At 31.9% G+C, this 27,002-nt stretch overlaps 1 protein-coding gene across 1 annotated transcript; it reads left to right on the top strand.

Annotated features, from left to right (window-relative positions):
- The first annotated feature begins 762 nt into the window (after positions 1-762).
- LOC109341390 lies at positions 763-5,680 on the top strand. Its single transcript, XM_019579287.1, has 6 exons — positions 763-982; positions 1,076-1,126; positions 1,969-2,020; positions 2,320-2,378; positions 2,538-2,583; positions 5,363-5,680. Exons 1-6 carry the CDS (start codon positions 857-859, stop codon positions 5,503-5,505), a joined length of 477 nt encoding a protein of 158 aa, XP_019434832.1. The 5' UTR covers positions 763-856; the 3' UTR covers positions 5,506-5,680.
- Positions 5,681-27,002: the final 21,322 nt, after the last annotated feature.

The following is a 27,002-nucleotide window of genomic DNA, read 5'->3' as shown; positions in this document are numbered from 1 at the left end:
TTTGGTTCCATAATTTTTTTTATTTTTTACATCAATTGAAAGTTCAAAATGTATTATAAGAGATATTTTTTGTCCATAAAAAGAAAAACACTAGTAAAAATTGAAACTAGTAATTGTTCTTAGTAACATATACAAAGTGTTATAATTTTGGAAGAAAAAATGAATGATCACATATACAATAGTAGAATTCATAATTAGTAACATATATAACAATACAATTCACAATTAGTAACATACATAACAACTTAGTAATATATATCAATTAGTAACATATAACATTAAAAGATATTTTATAAATCATCACGACACTAAGAAAATATCACATATATAACAATTTAATAGTTTAAGCTACGAAATTGGTTAAAAAATTCAAACAACAATACAATATTATTCATTAGTATCTTTTTCTTTAATATGTGATTCGGTTTGGTTGCAACGGTTCTTAAATTTTTAAAATTATGAACCAAATCAAACATAAATGCTTTATTAAAAATAATTGAATTGAACTGTGAAACCAAACCACGTTTTGTAGTTTTGTTCAGTTCTACCCGTTTTTTAATTTAAACAATAACGGCTTATACCCAAATCGTTTTCTTCACTTATATAATTGTAGGGCTTTTCTGCTATATTTTAATTTCAAATGAAGCCCAAGATTAAAACTGATCCACTAAAACCACTATTTGGATGCGGGTCGCAATAGCTATACCGAATCGAGGTTTACTTGAATAAATATATCATTGTATTTGTAGGGCTTTTCTTCCATATTCCAATCGAAATCACCGTTCTCTCTGATTATTTTATTCCTGGAACTTATAAAAGCGCCACCGTCTAGAGTGGAGCATTTAGTTTTGCGGCAATGGGGACACGTGAGGTGTACGAAGAGAAACTAAGAAACGGAAATCTCCACCATGATCCTACCATTAACCCTGGCCTCGGTTCAGCTCGATGCCCTCGCTGTCTTTCCCTTCTCAACCCTAATTCCGTGAGTCTCTTCTTCTTTGTATTTGCGTTGCAGATGAGGTGTTTGATGTTTTGTCTCACTGTGTTTGTGCTCATATGTGTGATATGTATTCAGGAAATACGTGAATGGACTATCACTCCCGTTTTGCACGATGCTACTGCCGTTGTGAGTTCCTCTTTTCTTAGTGTTTCTACACAAATGATTTCGAATTGCATTTATCTTCCTTATATAATAATAATGAATCGTGATCTATTCTGATGGAAATATATAGTTATAGGTTTTAATCATAACAATCGTAAACCCAAATTCATTGATTTTAAGTTTTTTAAACTCTAAATGTAACCACTAACCAGTGTGTAATGAGTTAGATTGGTTCAGTTTCAGTTTTAGGAGAAGATAAGTAACTGAACCGAACAAAATAGTTCACTTTGGTGCTATTCCATGGTAAACCGAACTGAACCAAACCAATTCGTTTTGGTTTACTTGCTTAATTTCTTGGAAAATCATAATAATATTTTTTTTAAATAATCCAGAAAAATAAACTATTTACAAATGAGAAAGGCATGTTATTATATATAGGAAATCATAATATATCAGTTTTTCAACCCATTAGTGACGCATTGCATGGAGTCAGAGAAGGGCCATTTATATTACTCTTCATCTAATCTTTTCTTTATATATTTTTTCTCGTACTGATAGCCTAGACATATGTAACATTTGCCATATGAAGACATTAGCTTTTCTTTCTAAAAGTAGTGTATGGTGTCTGTTTCAGTTTCAACAGTTTCAGAAATTCTGAAACCGTGAACTGAACCATATAGAAAGTTAGAAACAAAATGGTCCAACAAAATCAAAGCGAAACGAATTGAAGCAGTTTTTTTGGCTTGGTTTCACGGATTTCATGGTTCGGATTGGAACCACTTATGTCCCTAATTTTAACTGCATTTATACTGTATGGGTATGGGTATTTTTCTTGCTCATTTTTTCTTATGTTTCCCATTAATTAGGCTGGCTCGGGTCTTGGCGGTTTGCTTAGCGCAGTTCATTTTCTGAATAAAGGTAATTTTAGTTTCTTCCCTTTCTATGTTTATGATATTTCCCTTATCTTTAAATGATTTTTCTTCCTCTAATGCTAGTATAAGTTATTTTATAATATCAACAGACAAGGAATTATGTGTCATGCCCATGTCATTGTCTTTATAATAACTCCAGTCACTTAGTTATAGTAAAAGCTTCTAGCATTTTTTATCTATGAAGTTGGCATTACTTCATTCATGGATAGAACTGTTAACGTGATGTAGTTAAAATCCATATACCTCTATTATTGAAAATATTGCTCATCACTCTTTTGGTTGTAGGGTTACCATACATTCAAAATCGTCTGAAGGGACCAAAGTGGCTGCCTTTTGTGGTCGGGGTATGTAGACCTTAATTGACTTTGTAGTTTACTTCACAAGTTACCATTACTCTGCTTTATGCTTTGTTGATGCCTAGAATAGGCCTATTATAAAACCAAGTTTCTTCTTTATGCTTGGTCATAAACTGTGGCTAACTGATTTCTTTCTTTTATTCACAGCTTCCTCCGTTGCTGATAGTTTCAGGAGCAGGGGCTGCATTTGGAGGTAACTTTTTAACATGCTATTTATTTATGAGGTTTACATTAGCATTTTTGAATTTTTATATGCAGTACATTCATTTTATTTAAACCTTTGTAAAGATAAAAATGTAGTTCCTATAACAGTGTGGCTGAATATTTGATACCATCTATGATATATTGCATGGTCTTATAAAAGTAATTATGAAATGTGAAGTTGTGGTCATTTTTGTTTTGCTTCTTTTTCATACTGGGATCCCTACCTAGTGAGATAAAGGCTTGGTTGTTGTTGTTGTTGTTGTTGTCTTTTTCATACTGGAATGCCTCAATTATTATTTGTAATGCCAGTAACATCATTTCCTGTTATTTCATTCTATGTTTCGGAGATCTTTATACAGTCTGCAATGACGAAAAATTTGAACTTAATCAAGGAAGCAGACTTGGCATACTCCTTGCTATTACTGCTGGATGCATGTCTCATGTCTGTGCAGTGTCCTGCTCCAATTCTTCCACTGTTGCACTGTTGGCTTTTACACACTCAGGATACGGTCTTGACACACCCACCAAGCTGACCCACTTCAGCCCTCAAAAGAAGACTGGCTCATTTTTATACCTGTTATGTTTCCTTGTCATCCTCTTCCATCCTACCTTCTTCAATAGCCACAAAAGACCACAGACGGTCTGAGATGCACAGCCTGGTTTTTTATACCTGTTTTGTTTCCCTTGTCATCCTCTTCCATCCAACCAGTGTTTTAAATTGCGGTAGCGGTTAGTGCGATGGCAGTCATTGCGGTGTGAATTATTTTGAGTAAAAAAATATGTTTGATACCGTTGCGGTCTGATGTGGTTGCATTGTAGCCCAAATATGATACGATGCAGTTGCGTTATGGTTACATTAATGTGATTCGGTGTCACACTACAATTGTAGTGTGATGCGGTTGCGACTGTCATCTTAACTGCAATATTGCGACTGCATCACGTGATGCGGTCCACAATTTGAAACAAAGCATCCAACCTTCTTCAATAACCATAAAAGACCATAGACTGTCTGAGATGAACCGCCTAGTGGAAGGTTGAAGTAGAACGATAACTTCTCTAATTCTTTACTTTTGAACCTCAACTTTTTGATGATTTGAATGTACTTACTTTACCTTTTCAAAATATTGATTGCTTTTGTTTTCATTTTTATTTCTTTCTTTGATCGGGTAAATGTATATTATATTCAGTTACAACATTACTGTAATCAGTTTGTACACTTTACATTTTGTCTCGTTTTTCTTTTTTTTTATTTTATCTCTTGTTTAATCAATTCTTTTGTGTTTTAGATAGTTTTTTCTTTTGGTACTACCAAGGTATTTCCTCACCCTTTTGGGTAAGGAACTAATCCCTTTCGATGTGCGTGACTGCCCCTCCTAATAAATGTCACTCACAGGAATTGAACCCTTGACCTTTTGATTATCTTGGGGATCTAGCGGGGCCTTACACCACTAGACTAATATCTTGTTGGTTGTATTTTAGATAGTTGGTCTTGACAATTTTTATGTTCCAGGGGAGAAATGCATTTTTTTTAGTTCATGTTAAGGATTTGAGTTTTTATGTTATGGATAAGTCTTCATTTTAATTATAATATATTTAATTTCAAGTGTTTTTCTATAATGTGTCCTATGAGTGTTATGTCTTATGTTTTTTTAAATATGTCATGTCGCTGTGTCCATATGGTATTGTATTCATGTCCCTTTTCTTGTATGTGCTTCCTAGTTTTTTATGCACGTTTAGGTGGAGAATAAAATCATAAATTCAAAATTGTTTTAATTAAATTTGGACCATTTTATAAAATGTACCAAATGTTAGGGATTTTTTCTCAACTAGTATGGCAACTCAGTGGAACATAGATGCATCCTTCATAGGCATACCTAAGGTCACACAAGTCACAATTAACTAGTGCAATAACTGCAATAAGTATGGACATCGAAATTTGTCTGGTTTATCTTAACAAACATTAGAGTGTATGCCTTTATGCTAATATGCTTAGATGATGAATATTTGTTGCCTTCACAAATGCACGTAGAACTGTTTAGCATAACATTTAAAACTGCTCTTGTTTATTTCTTCCTTCCTGTCTGATGTACTATTGAACTGCATGAGCCTTCAGCTTGTTAATGTTTACTGTCTTAAGATAACTTTCGAACTCATTAGAGATATCAAGTTTTAACCCATTCGTTTCATTAGTTCTACCGGATACCCTTAATTTTTGAGTTTGGTCTAACAGATATGTAGTCATTCAAATTAAAAATATTTAATTGTTATCATGCTGAAAATTGTGTTGGATTGAAATGGAAGACAAAGCAGCTATCTTAGAGAACTGTCCTGTCTGTGTAAAAAGCTAACATTCTAATAATCTCCTTTTCGTTTAAGTTAGTATATTCTCAAGACACATGACTGTCCTTTAAATTTTCAATTTGATTAGAAGTTGTCAATTAATTTACTTCCAGCCCCTTCAAAGTTTTCATTTTAGTAGCATATATATATGAGCAAATTTAATATGGCTGCGTTCTTGCATTGCACAAGTTGGTCTAATTGCATGTCCATAGACTACATTTGTCTTGGATCGTTTCCCCAACTAGGTTTGATGTGCTTTCCTATTAACCTATAATAATTGGATGTATGAAATCTTGGACTCGGTTATTAATCACATCGGGTTAAATTGGTGTTTGACTGTTTGCATTAGAATGTTACTTTGGCATGTTTGAAAATATCATATGCTTTTGAATACCTATCAATAATGTAGATATATGTGAAATTTATAGGTTATGTTCTTCCAAGGTTCACTCAACTCACTGTAACATCGTATTATGCTGCCTCGAGTGCCTCACATTATGGAATCTCACTTCTCACTCGACATATTGAAGAAAACTATGGTTCCCAAAATCAGCATTTTAAGAGGCTTTGATTAATTCCTTGCAAACTCACTTTTAAGGAAGATGCATTATGCCTGGCAATTTTGTTTACCAGCTTTTGGATGATTAGGATTGTTAAAATTCAATGTAATTTATAACTTAATTTTCACTCCACGTGGAAAAGCTTATAATAATGTGAATAACAGTTCATATTTTACTTTTAAGTTGCATCAAACACCCACTTCTTTGGGCTCCATTCTTCCTCTTTAGAGTGATGATTGCGGCGAGCTTCGGATGGTAAGGAGGAAGAGGGAGGTAGGGATTAGTTGACCGGTTTAATAAAAAAAATTATTAGCTGTCATCTGCCTGTGTGCATACAGGAATTTTTTTCGACATTTAAAACTTCAGAGACTTATTTGGAATAAAAACTTTAAAGGCTACATGCTGATTGAAAAATAATTTAAGGGATTCATGTAGGGTTTTGTCACATACAGAATGTTTAATGTCATTTTCAATATGTGATGTAAAAACAACAGAAATCTTATGTTTTAGGGAACAACGTTGTAGAAGGAGAACTATCATGAGTTCTATTTTGTACTACTTTAGTTTTTAAAGCTTGGCATCTAGTTATGTAATTAAAATAGCATTACCATTTTGATTTATATATCTATATATCTACTAATGGCTATCCACTAATCCACATTTTTCTATCCTGTATATGATTGGAGATAATCCCGTGGTTATATAAGAAGAATGTTGTTAAAAACTGATAGTATTATTATTTCTTACATATCATTATTTTTGCTGCTGTTTTTCAAGTCTTTTTAGAACTTTGTGTCTGCGGAACCTTAACGGCTTTCATTTAACAGTTTTTTATTCCCATAATGATGCATGGAGTTAATGGATACTGACAAAGTAAGGAACAGGTAAAAAAATAGGACTTTTCTTGAATATCACTCTCCCTTAATCTGAATGGGATGGAAAGCAAGAATTATATATACGTCATATGTGTCCCAAGGGATCTTCCCTCCTACTATTCACATATCGTTTTACCCCCCTCTAACTCAAAATTTGGTGTCACCTTTAACCAAGTAACCCTTAATATCTTCCTTAGCTATTCCCAGTCTTCTAAATTACGATTTTAGTTGAGTTTTGTCTATTACCATTGTTGAAAATTGTGGCCACAATACTGTTGTGAAGACTAGGAACAACTAAGGAAGATATTAACTATGGTGTTGTCTCCCCTAACTACAATGATGCATGAATTTTAATTCATATGAATCAAATGTGACTCGTCATGTATTCACACACTTAGTGGTGGTGAAAATACTTAAATCAACTAAAAAACTATGTTTTGTAGTTGTTTAAGAATTTATTAAATTGTAATTCAGTGATAATGAGACTAAGTGGTGGACAAAGTTCTTATAAAAATTGACTCCTCTTGTATTTATCAGATTGCCAACAAGTAGTAGCCATTGTAGAAATGGAAATATCTGATTAGGATATAAGCTTGTGCTTAAAGTTGAGATTGTATATTGATCATGTGAATGTACAAGTGATTTTGGTCAATCCTAACAAGTCTTTCAAAAAGGTTTAATAATTTAATAATCGAGCCCAATGGGAGTCAAGCCAATTTAATAACTAGCAATGATAAGAACCCAACCTTTGTGATTGAAGATCCCATGAATAAGATTCATATGGGTAATAACAAGTCATTGGATTAATTCTTCTAGCATTGTTTATTTATTTATCCATTCCTAGGGGATAGTGGTGCTAGATTTCATTTGTTGAGGGTTAACCTTTAAGGTTTTAATGATTTTCATAGCATTATAAGTGGTGTATAAAGTGTGGTATAAACTTGATGAAAATTACCTAGTTTGAAGCAATATTATAAAAACCGTTTTGTGACGGTTGGTTCAACCGATAAACTAGTAAACTGGTCTCAAAAATAATACAGTGCAATAATTATGTCGATCATATGATTATACCGGTCAAAAAATGGACATACCTGTCAGTTTTCAATTGAATCATGCCGGTTATACCGGCTAATTTCATTTAATTTTTTATATAAAAATGACTTATCTCTACTAAAATGGTGGTATGTGGATCAATATCTACCATCAAGTGATACATTATTTGTTTTAATAAATTGTATAAATAAAAGTTATTATTGTCTTCTTGTTGATTTTTCAACATTAATGTTAGTATATAGCATATATGTATATCTAACTTGACCGATATGTAGTTTAATTAGTAAACCACCGGTTGAACCATTATACCAGTATCTGACCAGTTTAATAACAAGTACGATATTAATAACATTCTTGTGTACTGTGGCTGCTCCTATGAAATCATGTTCTATTGGCACAAAACGGCATCAACAAGAGGAAATGTGGGGATGTAGTGTAATTGGTAGACCTATAGCATACAACAAATTGTTTTTGCTCGTAGAGCTTACTCCATCAACTCACTATATGTTAAGCTTACGCGAGTCTAAGGGTTGGTTCATTGTCGAGTAGATAGAAGTACCGATATATTGTATTGTAAAGTGATCCCTGCATTTGAAAATGCTGCAAATTATTGTATTTTTAAGGTATTTCTAAAGTTTCGAAGTAATACTTGGATCAAGTATTTTTCGCCTTATTTCCACTATTCAACTTCCAAAGCCCTACTCTAAGCACCATTCATGAGTGATACCACATTCCAAAACCCTACTCGAAACTGCATTCATTAGTGAAAATATTAAGTGTTTTAAATTGTGGTTGCGATTACGATTGTGGTTACGGTTATTGTAATTGTAGTCATTGCGATGTGGATTGCAGTCGTTACGGTGTAATTATTTTATGAGTAAAAACATATTTTTGACATCGATGCGACCCGATACAGTTGTGTTGCAGCCTGATACGGTCCAAATGTAGTTGTATTGCAGCATGTTGCGTTATGGTTGCATCACTGTGATTCAGTATCATACCACAATTGTAGTGTAATGCAGTTTCAACGTCACCACAACCACAATATTGCAGCCACATCACATTATGTGGTCCGTTATTTGAAACACTGGACAACACTTTCCAAAGCACCATTCTCATCACTATCATATATGTGAATTGTGTCATCACTTTCTCAAGCATCATTTTCATCGGTTGTGAATTATGCTATCAGCCTCATTAGTGAGACCATTTACTAATGGAGAAAATCTTGTATGGAAACACATATAACACATTATATTTGAAGATAAATATATTTTATAAATTTTGATGTTATATCTCTAATTCTTTACTTTTGAACCTCAACTTTTTGATGATTTGAATGTACTTACTTTACCTTTTCAAAATATTGATTGCTTTTGTTTTCATTTTTATTTCTTTCTTTGATCGGGTAAATGTATATTATATTCAGTTACAACATTACTGTAATCAGTTTGTACACTTTACATTTTGTCTCGTTTTTCTTTTTTTTTATTTTATCTCTTGTTTAATCAATTCTTTTGTGTTTTAGATAGTTTTTTCTTTTGGTACTACCAAGGTATTTCCTCACCCTTTTGGGTAAGGAACTAATCCCTTTCGATGTGCGTGACTGCCCCTCCTAATAAATGTCACTCACAGGAATTGAACCCTTGACCTTTTGATTATCTTGGGGATCTAGCGGGGCCTTACACCACTAGACTAATATCTTGTTGGTTGTATTTTAGATAGTTGGTCTTGACAATTTTTATGTTCCAGGGGAGAAATGCATTTTTTTTAGTTCATGTTAAGGATTTGAGTTTTTATGTTATGGATAAGTCTTCATTTTAATTATAATATATTTAATTTCAAGTGTTTTTCTATAATGTGTCCTATGAGTGTTATGTCTTATGTTTTTTTAAATATGTCATGTCGCTGTGTCCATATGGTATTGTATTCATGTCCCTTTTCTTGTATGTGCTTCCTAGTTTTTTATGCACGTTTAGGTGGAGAATAAAATCATAAATTCAAAATTGTTTTAATTAAATTTGGACCATTTTATAAAATGTACCAAATGTTAGGGATTTTTTCTCAACTAGTATGGCAACTCAGTGGAACATAGATGCATCCTTCATAGGCATACCTAAGGTCACACAAGTCACAATTAACTAGTGCAATAACTGCAATAAGTATGGACATCGAAATTTGTCTGGTTTATCTTAACAAACATTAGAGTGTATGCCTTTATGCTAATATGCTTAGATGATGAATATTTGTTGCCTTCACAAATGCACGTAGAACTGTTTAGCATAACATTTAAAACTGCTCTTGTTTATTTCTTCCTTCCTGTCTGATGTACTATTGAACTGCATGAGCCTTCAGCTTGTTAATGTTTACTGTCTTAAGATAACTTTCGAACTCATTAGAGATATCAAGTTTTAACCCATTCGTTTCATTAGTTCTACCGGATACCCTTAATTTTTGAGTTTGGTCTAACAGATATGTAGTCATTCAAATTAAAAATATTTAATTGTTATCATGCTGAAAATTGTGTTGGATTGAAATGGAAGACAAAGCAGCTATCTTAGAGAACTGTCCTGTCTGTGTAAAAAGCTAACATTCTAATAATCTCCTTTTCGTTTAAGTTAGTATATTCTCAAGACACATGACTGTCCTTTAAATTTTCAATTTGATTAGAAGTTGTCAATTAATTTACTTCCAGCCCCTTCAAAGTTTTCATTTTAGTAGCATATATATATGAGCAAATTTAATATGGCTGCGTTCTTGCATTGCACAAGTTGGTCTAATTGCATGTCCATAGACTACATTTGTCTTGGATCGTTTCCCCAACTAGGTTTGATGTGCTTTCCTATTAACCTATAATAATTGGATGTATGAAATCTTGGACTCGGTTATTAATCACATCGGGTTAAATTGGTGTTTGACTGTTTGCATTAGAATGTTACTTTGGCATGTTTGAAAATATCATATGCTTTTGAATACCTATCAATAATGTAGATATATGTGAAATTTATAGGTTATGTTCTTCCAAGGTTCACTCAACTCACTGTAACATCGTATTATGCTGCCTCGAGTGCCTCACATTATGGAATCTCACTTCTCACTCGACATATTGAAGAAAACTATGGTTCCCAAAATCAGCATTTTAAGAGGCTTTGATTAATTCCTTGCAAACTCACTTTTAAGGAAGATGCATTATGCCTGGCAATTTTGTTTACCAGCTTTTGGATGATTAGGATTGTTAAAATTCAATGTAATTTATAACTTAATTTTCACTCCACGTGGAAAAGCTTATAATAATGTGAATAACAGTTCATATTTTACTTTTAAGTTGCATCAAACACCCACTTCTTTGGGCTCCATTCTTCCTCTTTAGAGTGATGATTGCGGCGAGCTTCGGATGGTAAGGAGGAAGAGGGAGGTAGGGATTAGTTGACCGGTTTAATAAAAAAAATTATTAGCTGTCATCTGCCTGTGTGCATACAGGAATTTTTTTCGACATTTAAAACTTCAGAGACTTATTTGGAATAAAAACTTTAAAGGCTACATGCTGATTGAAAAATAATTTAAGGGATTCATGTAGGGTTTTGTCACATACAGAATGTTTAATGTCATTTTCAATATGTGATGTAAAAACAACAGAAATCTTATGTTTTAGGGAACAACGTTGTAGAAGGAGAACTATCATGAGTTCTATTTTGTACTACTTTAGTTTTTAAAGCTTGGCATCTAGTTATGTAATTAAAATAGCATTACCATTTTGATTTATATATCTATATATCTACTAATGGCTATCCACTAATCCACATTTTTCTATCCTGTATATGATTGGAGATAATCCCGTGGTTATATAAGAAGAATGTTGTTAAAAACTGATAGTATTATTATTTCTTACATATCATTATTTTTGCTGCTGTTTTTCAAGTCTTTTTAGAACTTTGTGTCTGCGGAACCTTAACGGCTTTCATTTAACAGTTTTTTATTCCCATAATGATGCATGGAGTTAATGGATACTGACAAAGTAAGGAACAGGTAAAAAAATAGGACTTTTCTTGAATATCACTCTCCCTTAATCTGAATGGGATGGAAAGCAAGAATTATATATACGTCATATGTGTCCCAAGGGATCTTCCCTCCTACTATTCACATATCGTTTTACCCCCCTCTAACTCAAAATTTGGTGTCACCTTTAACCAAGTAACCCTTAATATCTTCCTTAGCTATTCCCAGTCTTCTAAATTACGATTTTAGTTGAGTTTTGTCTATTACCATTGTTGAAAATTGTGGCCACAATACTGTTGTGAAGACTAGGAACAACTAAGGAAGATATTAACTATGGTGTTGTCTCCCCTAACTACAATGATGCATGAATTTTAATTCATATGAATCAAATGTGACTCGTCATGTATTCACACACTTAGTGGTGGTGAAAATACTTAAATCAACTAAAAAACTATGTTTTGTAGTTGTTTAAGAATTTATTAAATTGTAATTCAGTGATAATGAGACTAAGTGGTGGACAAAGTTCTTATAAAAATTGACTCCTCTTGTATTTATCAGATTGCCAACAAGTAGTAGCCATTGTAGAAATGGAAATATCTGATTAGGATATAAGCTTGTGCTTAAAGTTGAGATTGTATATTGATCATGTGAATGTACAAGTGATTTTGGTCAATCCTAACAAGTCTTTCAAAAAGGTTTAATAATTTAATAATCGAGCCCAATGGGAGTCAAGCCAATTTAATAACTAGCAATGATAAGAACCCAACCTTTGTGATTGAAGATCCCATGAATAAGATTCATATGGGTAATAACAAGTCATTGGATTAATTCTTCTAGCATTGTTTATTTATTTATCCATTCCTAGGGGATAGTGGTGCTAGATTTCATTTGTTGAGGGTTAACCTTTAAGGTTTTAATGATTTTCATAGCATTATAAGTGGTGTATAAAGTGTGGTATAAACTTGATGAAAATTACCTAGTTTGAAGCAATATTATAAAAACCGTTTTGTGACGGTTGGTTCAACCGATAAACTAGTAAACTGGTCTCAAAAATAATACAGTGCAATAATTATGTCGATCATATGATTATACCGGTCAAAAAATGGACATACCTGTCAGTTTTCAATTGAATCATGCCGGTTATACCGGCTAATTTCATTTAATTTTTTATATAAAAATGACTTATCTCTACTAAAATGGTGGTATGTGGATCAATATCTACCATCAAGTGATACATTATTTGTTTTAATAAATTGTATAAATAAAAGTTATTATTGTCTTCTTGTTGATTTTTCAACATTAATGTTAGTATATAGCATATATGTATATCTAACTTGACCGATATGTAGTTTAATTAGTAAACCACCGGTTGAACCATTATACCAGTATCTGACCAGTTTAATAACAAGTACGATATTAATAACATTCTTGTGTACTGTGGCTGCTCCTATGAAATCATGTTCTATTGGCACAAAACGGCATCAACAAGAGGAAATGTGGGGATGTAGTGTAATTGGTAGACCTATAGCATACAACAAATTGTTTTTGCTCGTAGAGCTTACTCCATCAACTCACTATATGTTAAGCTTACGCGAGTCTAAGGGTTGGTTCATTGTCGAGTAGATAGAAGTACCGATATATTGTATTGTAAAGTGATCCCTGCATTTGAAAATGCTGCAAATTATTGTATTTTTAAGGTATTTCTAAAGTTTCGAAGTAATACTTGGATCAAGTATTTTTCGCCTTATTTCCACTATTCAACTTCCAAAGCCCTACTCTAAGCACCATTCATGAGTGATACCACATTCCAAAACCCTACTCGAAACTGCATTCATTAGTGAAAATATTAAGTGTTTTAAATTGTGGTTGCGATTACGATTGTGGTTACGGTTATTGTAATTGTAGTCATTGCGATGTGGATTGCAGTCGTTACGGTGTAATTATTTTATGAGTAAAAACATATTTTTGACATCGATGCGACCCGATACAGTTGTGTTGCAGCCTGATACGGTCCAAATGTAGTTGTATTGCAGCATGTTGCGTTATGGTTGCATCACTGTGATTCAGTATCATACCACAATTGTAGTGTAATGCAGTTTCAACGTCACCACAACCACAATATTGCAGCCACATCACATTATGTGGTCCGTTATTTGAAACACTGGACAACACTTTCCAAAGCACCATTCTCATCACTATCATATATGTGAATTGTGTCATCACTTTCTCAAGCATCATTTTCATCGGTTGTGAATTATGCTATCAGCCTCATTAGTGAGACCATTTACTAATGGAGAAAATCTTGTATGGAAACACATATAACACATTATATTTGAAGATAAATATATTTTATAAATTTTGATGTTATAATTTAAGATTAAATTTAATTAAAATTAAAATATTAATGTGTTATCAGAATCTTATTAATTATCTCTATATGATTTCGTATTCAAACAAGTCAAGTCTCTCATGTAACAAACATTTTAGCTTGTGTTTACCTTAATGTTTTATTCTTCCAAGATTTTGCAGTTAGCTTGCTGCTAGATGGGCCTGTTGAATCATTGGATCATTGTTTCACCGTGAATACATTGTTTTAAACTGCAGTTCAAGTTATTGCGATTACAATCATTATTATAACTACAATATAAATTATGTTTATTATGATGTGAATTATTTTTTAATTCAATGTGGTCCAAAGTGGTATGGTGCAACCCAAATGTGGTATGATAGAATTGCGCTATGGCTGAATGCACTTACATCATTTTGATTTAATATCAGCATCATATCATATGGGGCAATCCATAATTTGAATAACTGGGCATCTCCAATGGGCTTCCTTTCAAATTATTTCTTTCAAGGTTCCAGTTCTGCAATATGTTGTAAGGAATTAAATATTTGAAGTTGAACTGTGGGCACTAAATTATTAATTGAAACAGCTTTTAAGGATGAACACATTAGTGCAAATACAATAACTGCACAAATAGCAATATACTTTGAGGCAGATAATTTCCAATTCCATACTCAATTGCAATAATGAAATGGAGACTCTCTCCCACTTGATGATAGGAGCCTGTAAATGAAGTGCTTCAGGTTCAATTTGCATTGCTGGCTTAAACTACCCTATGACACAAGTGCACAGAAATTGAACCAAAAATTGATTTCTCTAGGTGTGAATCACATGTAGTTCAGGAACAAACTAGACCAATTATGCATGATAGCATTGTGTGTGGTTGTGGCTACTCTTATGTGAAGATGAACTGAAACATGGCATTGATTTGCATGTGGTCCAATATTTGTACACATTAGGGACCATTAATGGGTAAGCTAGGAGTCAGAATTAGGAAGATATTTTCTCTACCATAAGCTAAGAGGCAGTTTTAGTAACAAATGTCTTTTGTAAAATGAGAATTATATATATAAAATATATTTTTTATGAAAGGCATGTTACAAAAAATATTTGTTAAATATAATATAATATTTATCCATTTCATCCTCTTTCATATTTATTTAATGTTTTCTAAATCCACCCAGTAGGCAAAAATAGGATGTGTTAGTTGTTACTAACTTGTTATATGTAAATCATTTTATGCAATAATTGAAACTGAGTGGAACACTCAAGAAGCAAAGATTCATTCTTTTAAAATATAAATGTAGTAACTCAGTTAAGAATGATTACTTATGAGAATAATAAATATAGATCTTATAATTATATATGGATGATTATAATTAAAAATTAGTTAGTGATTACATGATAGTCATATGTATGTATCTTTTAATCCCGATCATTTAAATAACGAGAAAAGATCGTCTCCTCTAATGGAGAGACAAATTGTCACTTTTGCAATTACAAACAAGGGTAAAAATGTCATCTCATTCTATCTCAAAAATAAAAATATCAAATCATATTAATTTTTTCTCCTCTTATATTCATATTATCTTTTCTCATTTCTCATTATATTCACTTCCAAATACAACCATATTCTAAACCTTTGGCGTTTATTGAAACAATGTTAACCAAGTTCTGTCACCAATTAGGATGAATACAAAAGTGTTGGATTTTTTTGGTGTTCAAACTGAGCTTGTGAACAGGTTGGAATAATAAGGTAAAGATACTTACTATAGAAACTCACAACCTCGTTTGTAAACTTTATTGAGGTGTGGGTCAATGTATCTTAAACTCCACTGTTTTTTCCTTTCCTCTCTGCATCTGAAAGTAAGAAGTGGTCCTAATCATAATAATAATGTTATGTACTCTTCCCTCTCTCTGTCTTCATTGTGCCTTTAACATCTTTGCTCCCTCACATGCTCTTTATATGTTGCATTTACTTGTGGGGTTGTGCATAGTTGGATTGATGTTAACATTACGGTGGTATTGTGGGATTGTCTTTATTTATATGTTACTTTTTTTATGCCCTATATTAGTTTCTGTGGGGCGTTTTCAGCTGAATATAAATCATATATGCCCAAATAAGTTTGTGTCTTTGTCTCCAACCAATCAAATATCACTAAATGTAATACTGTTAATTTTAAAATTTTATTTGATAGATATTTATCTAGATCCTATTAATGGTATTGGATTAGACATAAGAAAATAAGACTAAGATCCTCTCCGGTTCTGGAATGTGAGGTTCATAGTGGTTTTATCATTTATAATTATTTTTTATTTTAAAATTCATACCATTAAAATATTTTTAAAGCCACATGTCAGAATCTTATGTAGTACTGAGATAAAAGATCTCAATTCTTTTGATGATTTAAATAATAAAAATCTTTTATACTCATTATTTTATTTCACTATCTTTGTCATCAATAAGAAATAGATATATAGTTAAAAAGTAAATTAAAAATTAGTTATTAAATGATTTAATGAGATGTTTGTTTTTACTGATGACAAACATAAAAAGATAATGAGTATAAAACTATTTCAAATTAACACAATTTTATCTCTTATTCAATGAAAGGCAAAAACTACCGGTGTAACCTCTTGAAAAAATATGATATATTTAGTATATAGAATCTATTTCGATTTGAGTTTAAAATCTATGCATTGATAGTGTAAAGTTTTTTACATTGTTAATACATCATCCACCATTGATTTATAATACTTTTGTTTAAAAGTCAATACCAGCAAACATATGAATGATGTGGATTTGCTAACAGTGTAAAAATCACTTACACTGTCACTGTATACATATTAAATAGGGGTGGCAATTGGATGAGTTTGGATGGATTTGGATATGGATCCTAATGGATGGATAGAAAACTATCCATCAATCCATATAAATTCATTACATCACATTTTTAAATTATTCAATCCATCCATATCCAATGGATTCCAATCCATCCATTTTATTCATCTATCAATTTTAATGGATCGGATGGATAGGTATCCAACCCACTTTTTTTATTTGAACAAAACATTTTTAATAAAGCAATTTGAAGAAGAAAAATTCATTTAAAAATTATTATTTAATAAAGTATTTTTAAAAATGAAGAACAAAATTCTTTTTTGATAAGCACTTTTAAAAATGTGAATTTGTGAAGTTCTTTTATAAGCCTTCTTATTGGCAAGAATCTCTAGTGCAACATAATTGGTAGAAGTGTAAAAGTTTGGTTCGATTTTTGACGCAATTTAGTGACCGAACCGAACACAAAGATATAGTTCGGTTCTACTCGATTAACCGCAAATTTTATTTAGGAACCGAACCGAACCGTTCATTTATGCTTCGGTTCGGGGTTCCGCGGTTTTTCAACTTATTTAAAGAAAATCCTTTATGAAATAGTTGAATTTTTTTTGCAAAGTATAGAATCAATTAAATGAATATTAAATGTATTTAATACTCTTTCTAGTAAAACAATAATAATTCAACATCTCGACGCACTACAAAGTTAAAATTTTAGTCCACAAAATCTTCGACAATGTCAAACAAAATTTAAGAATGACAAACTTGGTACTAATTCTTTAGTCCAATAGTTTATCTTCTCAATGGATAATAGAGATAATAGATATTTATGTTTGTTTACTAATTTATATTTTCTATTTGCCTCTTACTTATAGCTTATATGTATTAATAATCCTAAATTCTTAATCATATTTTATCTCCTAATTTTAAAGTTTAACCATCCAAATATAAAATAAAATTATTTTCTAATATGCGGTTCGGTTCTAACGGTTCCATAATTTACAAAATCGTGAACCGAATCGAACTTAAATGATTCCAAATAAAAAAACTGAATCGAACCGCAGAACCGAACTGCAGAACCGAACCGAACTGCAGAACCGAACTGAACTGCATTTTATGGTTCGGTTCAGTTCGGTTTCATCAGTTTCACGGTTTAAACCGGAACTACTTACACCCTTAATAATTGAGACTTCCACAAGTTGTATCCAACAATCCATCATCCTGAAATATTTCATTTTGCTATTATATTATCATATTAGTCAATAACCAAAATGATATATTTATACTTTGCATTAAGATGTTGGGTAAAGCATTAAGGCCGAAATTTTTTATACTTTTTTGATAAGCACTCTTTAAAATGACAATTGCAATTTTCAACTTTTATAATGTGTGTGGGATTGTTGATAGAAAGGTGAGAGAATTTTTTATATTAATACTGAATTAATTGGAAAATTTTGTTTTTAATTTATTTATTTTTGGATGGATTGGGTATCCATCCAAATGGATATACCCATGGATATCCATTGAATATAATTGATGGATTTGAATTCATCCTTTATCAATACTATCCATTGGATTATATCCATTTAAATTCATTAGTTCTAACGAATGGATTTGAATGAATTTAATTTGAATGGATTTGGATAGATTTTGGATTATGGATAATTTTGCCACCCCTAATATTAAATCCTTTCGATTTTACAGTAATATGTTGATTTGATACATAAATGAATTAATTAATATACATGTCCCTGCTAAAATATGTAATCTAGTTTGTTTAATACACGAGAAATGTATAATCTCATTTTGCTTCTTCATAATTAACAGTAAAAATAGTCCTGAATAAGGATCAATGAGTTCTTAAAAACCGTCTTAAAAATAATTAATATAATTTATTTACCTTTAATGGGAGAGACATATTTTCACAGGAAATTGGGGTATTCATTCTATATTTAAAGGTAATAACTAACTATGGTGTAAGTTTGATGAGTGTTATTAATTGTTGTGATGTGTGACATTGATTTCACATCACCTTGAAGGACAACCGAGAGAGGAACTACCAATAATTGATAAATCTGAAATGGTGTGTGAAATTTGTGCTCATATGGTCGAATGAACTTAATTTATTTAAAGGTAATGATGGATGGTGGGATTGCAAATTCTCATAGATCCCACACAATATAAAATGTTATTATAGATTACACACTTAATTGCTAGTTTCATCACTCTCTTGTGATGTTATTGATACAAACAATGATTGATCTATATAAACATAGTGGATATAAAACTCGGACTCATGGTTTGCAATATATCTTAAAAATTAAAATGGTTAATATTATTATAAGAAGAGATTCATTTACTTTAAAAGTAAGTTTTTTAAATTTACTCATCATATTTTAGAGAAATCTAATGATATGAATTAGTGAGTAGATCTAAATAATTAAATATCTCTAAAATTGATAGTTAGGATGAAGAGTAAGTTTAAAAAACAAATAAAGATATTATTATATATAAACAAATAAAGATATTAATATCAAAATCATAAAATTTAAATATATTATAATCATATAAATTACGGACTTCATAATTGATTTTTACATGACTTCATATTTAAAATTATTGAATGATGAACTTATTGCAATATTGTTAAACATTTCAAGCTTAATATAATTCACTGGACAATCATTCATCCATGCGTCTCATATTTGAATACATAACATATTTTTTACAATCTTCATAGTTGAAAAGGCTGCAATAGGTAAAATCAATGTTAACTTCAAAAGAATATATATTAATGGGTAAATAATGTGTCTTCTACTTTTAATTAATTTATCTAAAAAATTATTGATTTATTTCAAAGATGCAAATTCAACATTGCTACTCACATGAGTTATGTAAGTTTTAAGTTGATTATCGTGTATCATCAAATCAGGTGAACAAACATCACGTGGATATAATTTTACAAATTCAATCAGTCTTACTATAGTAAGAAGTTCCTTAAGTTGCATATCCATAATAGTATTAAATAATTCAACACGATAATGATTATTTGTTTTTCATAAAATATATCATGTCGTTGGCAAAAAAAAAAATTTAGGCTTATAAGTTATAAATGATATATATATTTTTAAATCCATGATGTTCATTTACACACAGTGAGATGCATGTAGCACCACCCCACAACTTTAATAAAATAAAATGTGATTAGAATCGGTCTCAAAATATAATTTTGATCTTCAATATTGATGGTGCATGCATATGGATCAGCTTGATCTACAAAGAACACCATGATTCTCCAATCACCAAAACTTGGTAGGTTGTGAAAAACTTGTTAATGGTAGCAGATTAAACATAAAGCTGAATCCAGATCAAATGAAAGAAAGACTTTCAATTTGATGAATATTTATGATGGTAGACAAGACCTATCACAAGTTTTGCAACAGTGCTTATAGAAGAGTCCTTAATAATGCCATAACTCACTATGAGATGAAGTACATGTGATGTCTTTTTCCTTGAATGAAAGCCTTATAGTATTAGTAGTATTACAAGGATGGGTAAAGATAGTGACAAAAGGGGCAAACGAAATTATAATATTAAAACTCTTACAACAATTCATATTATATAACTTATGAATTGAAGTTGATTGTGAAAGTGCATGAGAGGATATTTAGGAGCCACATCTTCTTTTTCCCCAATGTTCATATCACTTTAATACGAGGATGACCGGTGTTCGTTCCTGTTCTCCTTGGTATCTTCACCCAATTAAAAAATTATATTTAATTAAAAGAAAATTTATATTAAAAAATTAATATTTGTACATTATTATATGAAGTTTGATTTGTTAGGTACATGTAGACAGGATTTTCTTGGGACAAAGACTCATTCTCCATCGCCTCATGTATCTCTTGTTTCACATTGGCAAGAGAAATAAAACAAAAATTAAATATATATTAACTTTATATTTTCTGACCAATAAAAATAAAATGATACATAAGTAGTATACATTTTGGGATAAAAGATGTGCTCGGTGATATTTCGTAGGCAATATCATATATATGGCTATCTCTATCTTATAATTTTATGATGTTTTTAATTTTTTGATTACTATAAATAAAATGTCAGAATAATTTGTTAAATAAATATAAGTATTGAATATATACCATAAAAAGAAAATTTTTCATCAAATATTTTCCTTTTAACCATTGATTTTGATTTTATTTACTCCATCAAAAAATTTAAATGGACAAAATGGTAATTGTACCTGTGTTTTCACAACTCTTAATACAATATTATCTCTAATAATTGATATTTTCAACTTATATTATATTATCTCACTAAAAATAAATTTATCATTATCACTGATAATAAATTTAAACTTTTTTAAAAAAAAATTACCTTAAGCATGCTATCATCTCATATTTTGTGTCTTGAAATAAGAATAATATAGAAATTATCAACATTTTGAAATATCACCAACCTCAATAACATTTCTATAAGTTTTAATATATTCAACGCTGAAGCTAATTTTTAATAACGAAATGACAAAAAAAATTAAAAATTTATCTCTTGTCTTGTAAGAAAAAAATGTGGCTTGACAAGCACAAAGCATGTCAACACTACACTATAGTTATAATAATTGATATAACTAACTTTTAAATTCCAATTTTTTTATTTTAAATTAAGATTTCTATTTTATAAAAAAATATATCATGTATTATCTACGTTTTTTAAATCTAGTGGATAGAGGAAATGGCAGTGATATTGCTAGACTGGACCAGGTTGGAATCAACCTGGAGTTAACTCAATCATCCTTCAATCAGGTTAAGGATGACCTTGGAGTACTAAAGTAGTGTTGAATTGGGTTGAGGACCTACCTTAGGCATCATTAGGTTGGTACCTAAAAATGGACTCTGATATTCAAGTTAATATTTATATAGGTTAAGTGTATGCTAGAGAGTAAAGTAGATAGAAGTGGAAGAGATGAAGAATCTTCTTGTATCAATGGGTGTCTCTATCTATACTAATTGTGATGAGCTTAACTTGTACTAGAGGAAGGTATAATGATGTCATATTTTTGCCTTGCAATTAGTTAGTCTTGCAAGCTTATATCTAAATGTATAGCATCCTTTAGATATTGTCTAGGGGTGCCTTCCCATATAAGTTACCTTATTGAACGGATCTTCGATCTTGTTTGTTGTCGATGACCCTATTCTAACATTCGATCTGTCTTAGGTCTCTCAGGTACTAGTATTCGTATATTGGTCTACTCATTCACCTTCTGTGCCTATCGTTCTGTCCACTGCAATCAGACCCATGCGTAGGAATAGTTGCCCCAATCTAGTGTATGGTCACTATCCGGCATGTCATCAAACATATGAGATTTGGGTGCTTTTTGGTCAGTTGAGCCTTTTACTAATGGGTTTTGTTTTTTCAATCAGTATGTTATTCTTCTCTGTAAAAGTTTTTGAACTTGCCCTATATACGTTAGTCAAAGAGAAATCGTTTAGAACATTGCAAGTGTTCTTACACTACCACTTTCGTCCGTCCAATGATATTGGATCAATGGGTGTATGTTTTGAATCATCTTAAGTATGCTTATATTGTCGCTCGTCATTTTTCAGGCATGGTACCCCCACGAAAGATAAGTGTATTGTAAATGTTTCAATTGACAAATTTGAGTAAGAGCTTTATCTTATTTTGGCCGATTTTCAGGCCTTTGATTATCTCTATTAGGTTTTGATATGGTTCTTAACTTACTGTTTAGAATAATTAGTTTTCTATGGTGTGGTGTAACAAATGAGTAAGTTAGTGGGATGATCATAAGCGGGCAAGCTGATAGACTAATAAATCTCTAGTTTATTTATGATAATTTTTTCTAGTGGCAGTTCTTCCTCACCTTGTGTGAAGCTATGACTAATGTGTGGTAACATGTCAAAACATAGCCTCTAACATTCCATGTTGTTTCGTCTTTTGGGGAATTGAGAATGAACTCTTACTTAGTCATTTTGACATTTGTTATAGTCATTTTGGACCTCTCCTTCTCTCACAAAGGGTTTATAAATATGGTGGTCCCCTTTCTCGTTTTATTATATTCTATTCTATGTCCCAATTTTTAAAATTGTTCAAAGTTACAATTCTGAAACTTCTAAGTGTCGATCATCAAACTTCAAATATTTGGTTTTCTCTCTCACCGATTGTTTTTCCAAGTGAGAGATGGTGATATTTGATTTCATGGATGAAGCTTATGATAGTGATAACTTTGTATAGATTCTTCTTGGTTTTCCTCCTTTTTGTTGGAATTTGATGGTTTTCAATAATAAATTAGTGGATCATTAATGATGATTTTTTTGGGGTGTAAAATGAAAAAAACTAAGGGAGATTAAATAATATTGCCTTTGGGAATATGACAGTTGGGAATATGGTCGTTGAGAATATTTACGGATATGACCATTGGATCATGTGGCCGTTGGGAATGCATCTCACATCTAGGTCGTTGGATGAAGATGGTCGTTGGATGTCTCATGCTATAAATGGAGGTTTCTTCCCTTCATATTTCCTTACACCAATCAAGCAATATTTCCTCAATTTTATTTTTTCTCCCTCATACTCTTAGTCAAAGCATTTCCAATAAACTTTTCCCTCTTTCTTTCGGTGGCACTAAGAATTGGCACAAGCAACCAAATTGTGAAAATTTCGAGAGCTGACACTGGTAATCAGATTGTGGGAAAATAATAGGTATGGGTAGCCATTTTGTTGATATTTCGAGAATTGACACTAGTAGCCATATTATGGGTGTATTAAAGACCGATTCTTACAGTGCAGTAAAAATTCAATAACAAATAATTGGGCTATTTTATCTTAGGGACAATATTGTTGATAGTCTGCTTGCACATTTTGGACAGTACCATGAAACGCCTAATAGAAGCAACCTTGTCGTGACTCAGCCAATAAGTATTATTTCTCACCAATTATGATGTTTCCTACTGCATTGATATTTGTAGATAATATTACTATACCGAACAACTTTGACCTTAGAAAATCATTTCGATTTGATGGGACTAATTTCAAATGGTGGCAACATAAGATGAAATTTTTTCTCACTATGATATTGGTTGCCCACATTTTGAAAAATGATGTCCCAATGGTACCGGAGGAAGCTGAAATATTAGAAAATGATAAACTGAATATTGATATAGCTCTCTAGAATGAAAATAATTACCTTTGTAAGAATTTCATTTTGAGTGGGTTGTCTGATAATTTCTATGATTACTACAGATTATACAAGTTTGTCAAATTTATTTGGTATGCACTTGAGAAGAATTATGATACTGAGGAAGCTGAGACTAAAAGTATGTTGCTCGTGAAATCATTTCCTGGTGTACATTCACGGACTACGACATTGTTCCAGTATACGGTTATCATGGAGAGTGCTAAATGTGATTTGGAGAAATTTAATAGAGAAAATGATTTCAACCTCTGGCAATTGAAGATGAAATCTCTATTAGTTCATCAAGACTTGGGCTAAGCCTTGGAAGGTAGAAATTAGCTACCACAGAGTCTGACCGATGAAAAGGATGAAACCTTGGAAATAGCACATAGTGCAATTTTGTGCTTGAGTGATGAAGTTATGCGAGAAGTGTCAGATGAAACTACAACTACTTTATTATAGTTGAAGCTAGAAAGCATGTACATGACGAAGTCACTCACCAATAGGTTGTATTTGAAGAAAAGAATATATACTCTTCAAATGCAGGAATGAAAACCCATAAAAGATCATCTAGATGAATTTAACAAAATTATTCTTGATCTAAAGAATATTGAAGATGAAGACCAAACAATTATTCTAATATGTTCCCTTCCAAGTTCTTACGAGCACTTCATCAACACCATGATATATGGCCGAGAAGATCTAACCTTGGAAGAAGTAAAGGCAGCGTTGCACTTGAAAGAACTGAAGAAAAGAGTATCAGATTCAAGATCTGAAGCATAAGGTGAAAGTCTCTTTGCTAGAGGTAGAACAGAGAGACGAAATCAATTTGGTGAAAGATGGAAATCTAGATCCAAGTCTAAAGTGAAATCTAGAAAGTATAAATGCTTTCACTATCACAAGGAGGGGCATAAAAGAAAGAATTGCCCAGAGCGCAAAGGCAAGGAAAATATTTATGAATATAGAGATGCAACTGTAGCAAACGGCTATGATATTGCAGATGCACTAATAGTCTCAAAACATGACTCAAAAGATGAATATATACTTGATTCTGGATGCTCATATCACATGTGTCCCATTAAGGATTGGTTTTCCACTTACCAACCCTTAGGTGGGGGCAAGGTCTTTCTGGGAAATAATGCTCCCTGCAAGATCATCGATTTGGCACAATTAGAATCAAGATGTTTGATGAAATCGTAAGGATGTTGATATATGTAAGACATGTTCCAGAATTAAAGAAAAATATGATTTCCTTGGAACACTAGATTCAAAAGGTTATAGCTACAAAGGTGAAGGTGGAGCTATAAGAATATCTAAAGGCACTATGGTTTTAATGAAAAGAAAGAAAGAGAATAGTCTCTTTATGTTACAAGAAAACACAATCATGGGTGTTGTTATTGTCTCCTGAACATATGATTCTGATGTCACTTAACTATGGCATCTGAGAATAGGTTATGTTAGTGAAAAAGGTCTAGTCGAGTTGGACAAACAAGAATTATTATGCGGTCAACAAGTTGTGAACACTGCGTTTTCGGAAAGCAGTGTTGGATAAAATTCAATGTTGTAGTTCATCGAACTAGATGCACGTCACATTATGTACATTCTGACTTGTGGGGTCCTTTCCAAGTACCTTCTCATGGTGGTAGAAGATACATGTTAACATTCATTGATGACTATTCAAGGAAGGTGTGGTTCTTCATTTTTCAACACAAAAGTGAAGCATTTGTCAAGTTCAAATAGTGAAAAACCTTGACCGAAAAGCAAACCGAGAGAAAGATCAAGAGACTGAGAACTGACAATGATCTAGAATTCTGCAGCGGAGAATTTGAATTTTTTTGCAAGGATCGGTATTATCATACATTATACCGTGAGGCAAACTCCACAACAAAATGGACTTTCAAAATGAATGAACATAACCTTACTTGTAAGGACAAGATGTATGTTGTCAAATGCTGGATTGCCAAAAGAATTTTGGGTGGAAGCTGTCAATACAACTTGTTACTTGATCAATAGATGCCCATCAACGACCATTGGTTTCAAAATTCCAGAAGAGATATGGTCGGGTATTCTGTCAAATTATGAAAATTTGAGGATATTTGGTTGGCCTGCATGTGCTCATAACAAAGAAGGAAAACTTGATGCAAGACCATTGAAATGTATTTTTCTTGGATATTTTGATGGTGTGAAAGGATATAAGTTATTGTGGCTAGAGAAAAGAAAATGCATCATTAGCATAGATATCACTTTTAATGAAGCTGAAATGCTAAAGCCTCATAAAGAGTCATCAAGTGAAAATGAAGATCCTAATATCTTGGAGAAGGTGGAGTCAACAAAAGAAAAAAACACTTGATCAAGAATAAGAAGTCCATGATGCATGTACTGATATTGATATCTCCCAATTGCAGCATTATCAATTGGCTAGGAACAGACAAAGTAGACATATAAAACCTCCAGATAAATATGGCTATGTTGACCTGGTGTCATATGCTCTAAATATTGTTGATGATATTAGCAATTGTGAACCACATTCATATGAAGAAGCTATCAACAACAAAGAAGCTTCCAAATGGATTTCTGCAACGACAGATGAAATTGAGTCACTATAAGAATCATACTTGGGTTCTTGTGAAGCAGTCGAAGGCTCAAATTATTGTTGGATGTATATGGGTCTTTAAGAAGAAGGAAGAAATCCTTGGGGTTGAAGATACAAGATTCAAAGCGCGATTAGTGGCTAATGGTTTTACACAAACAGAATGTATTGACTTCAATGAAGTTTCCTATCTTGTGTTAAAACATAGCTCTACTCGCATCCTACTTGCCATTGTAACTCAATTTTATCTAGAACTTGACCTAGATGTCAAAACAACATTCTTGTATGATGAGTTGGAGGAACGAATTTACATGAAGCAACCTGAAGGATTTGAATTTCAAGGGATGAAAGATCATGTTTGCTTGCTGAAGAAATATTTATATGGCCTAAAACAATCTTCTAGACAGTGGTATTAGCGATCTGACACCTTCATGCTTGAAAATGGCTATTGTAGATGTGAACATGATAGTTACGTCTACTACAAAAAGCTTACAAATAAGTCATTCCTATATTTGCTTTTATATATTGATGACATGTTGATCGCATGTCAGAAATAAGAAACTTGAAAGGTCAATTGAGCTTAGATTTTGAAATGAAGGACTTA

The sequence above is a fragment of the Lupinus angustifolius genome, unplaced genomic scaffold (assembly GCF_001865875.1).
Source record: "Lupinus angustifolius cultivar Tanjil unplaced genomic scaffold, LupAngTanjil_v1.0 Scaffold_453, whole genome shotgun sequence".
Lineage (NCBI taxonomy): Eukaryota > Viridiplantae > Streptophyta > Magnoliopsida > Fabales > Fabaceae > Lupinus > Lupinus angustifolius.
The sequence above is the reverse complement of the archived record's forward strand: the minus strand, read 5'-3'. Positions and strand labels throughout refer to the sequence as shown.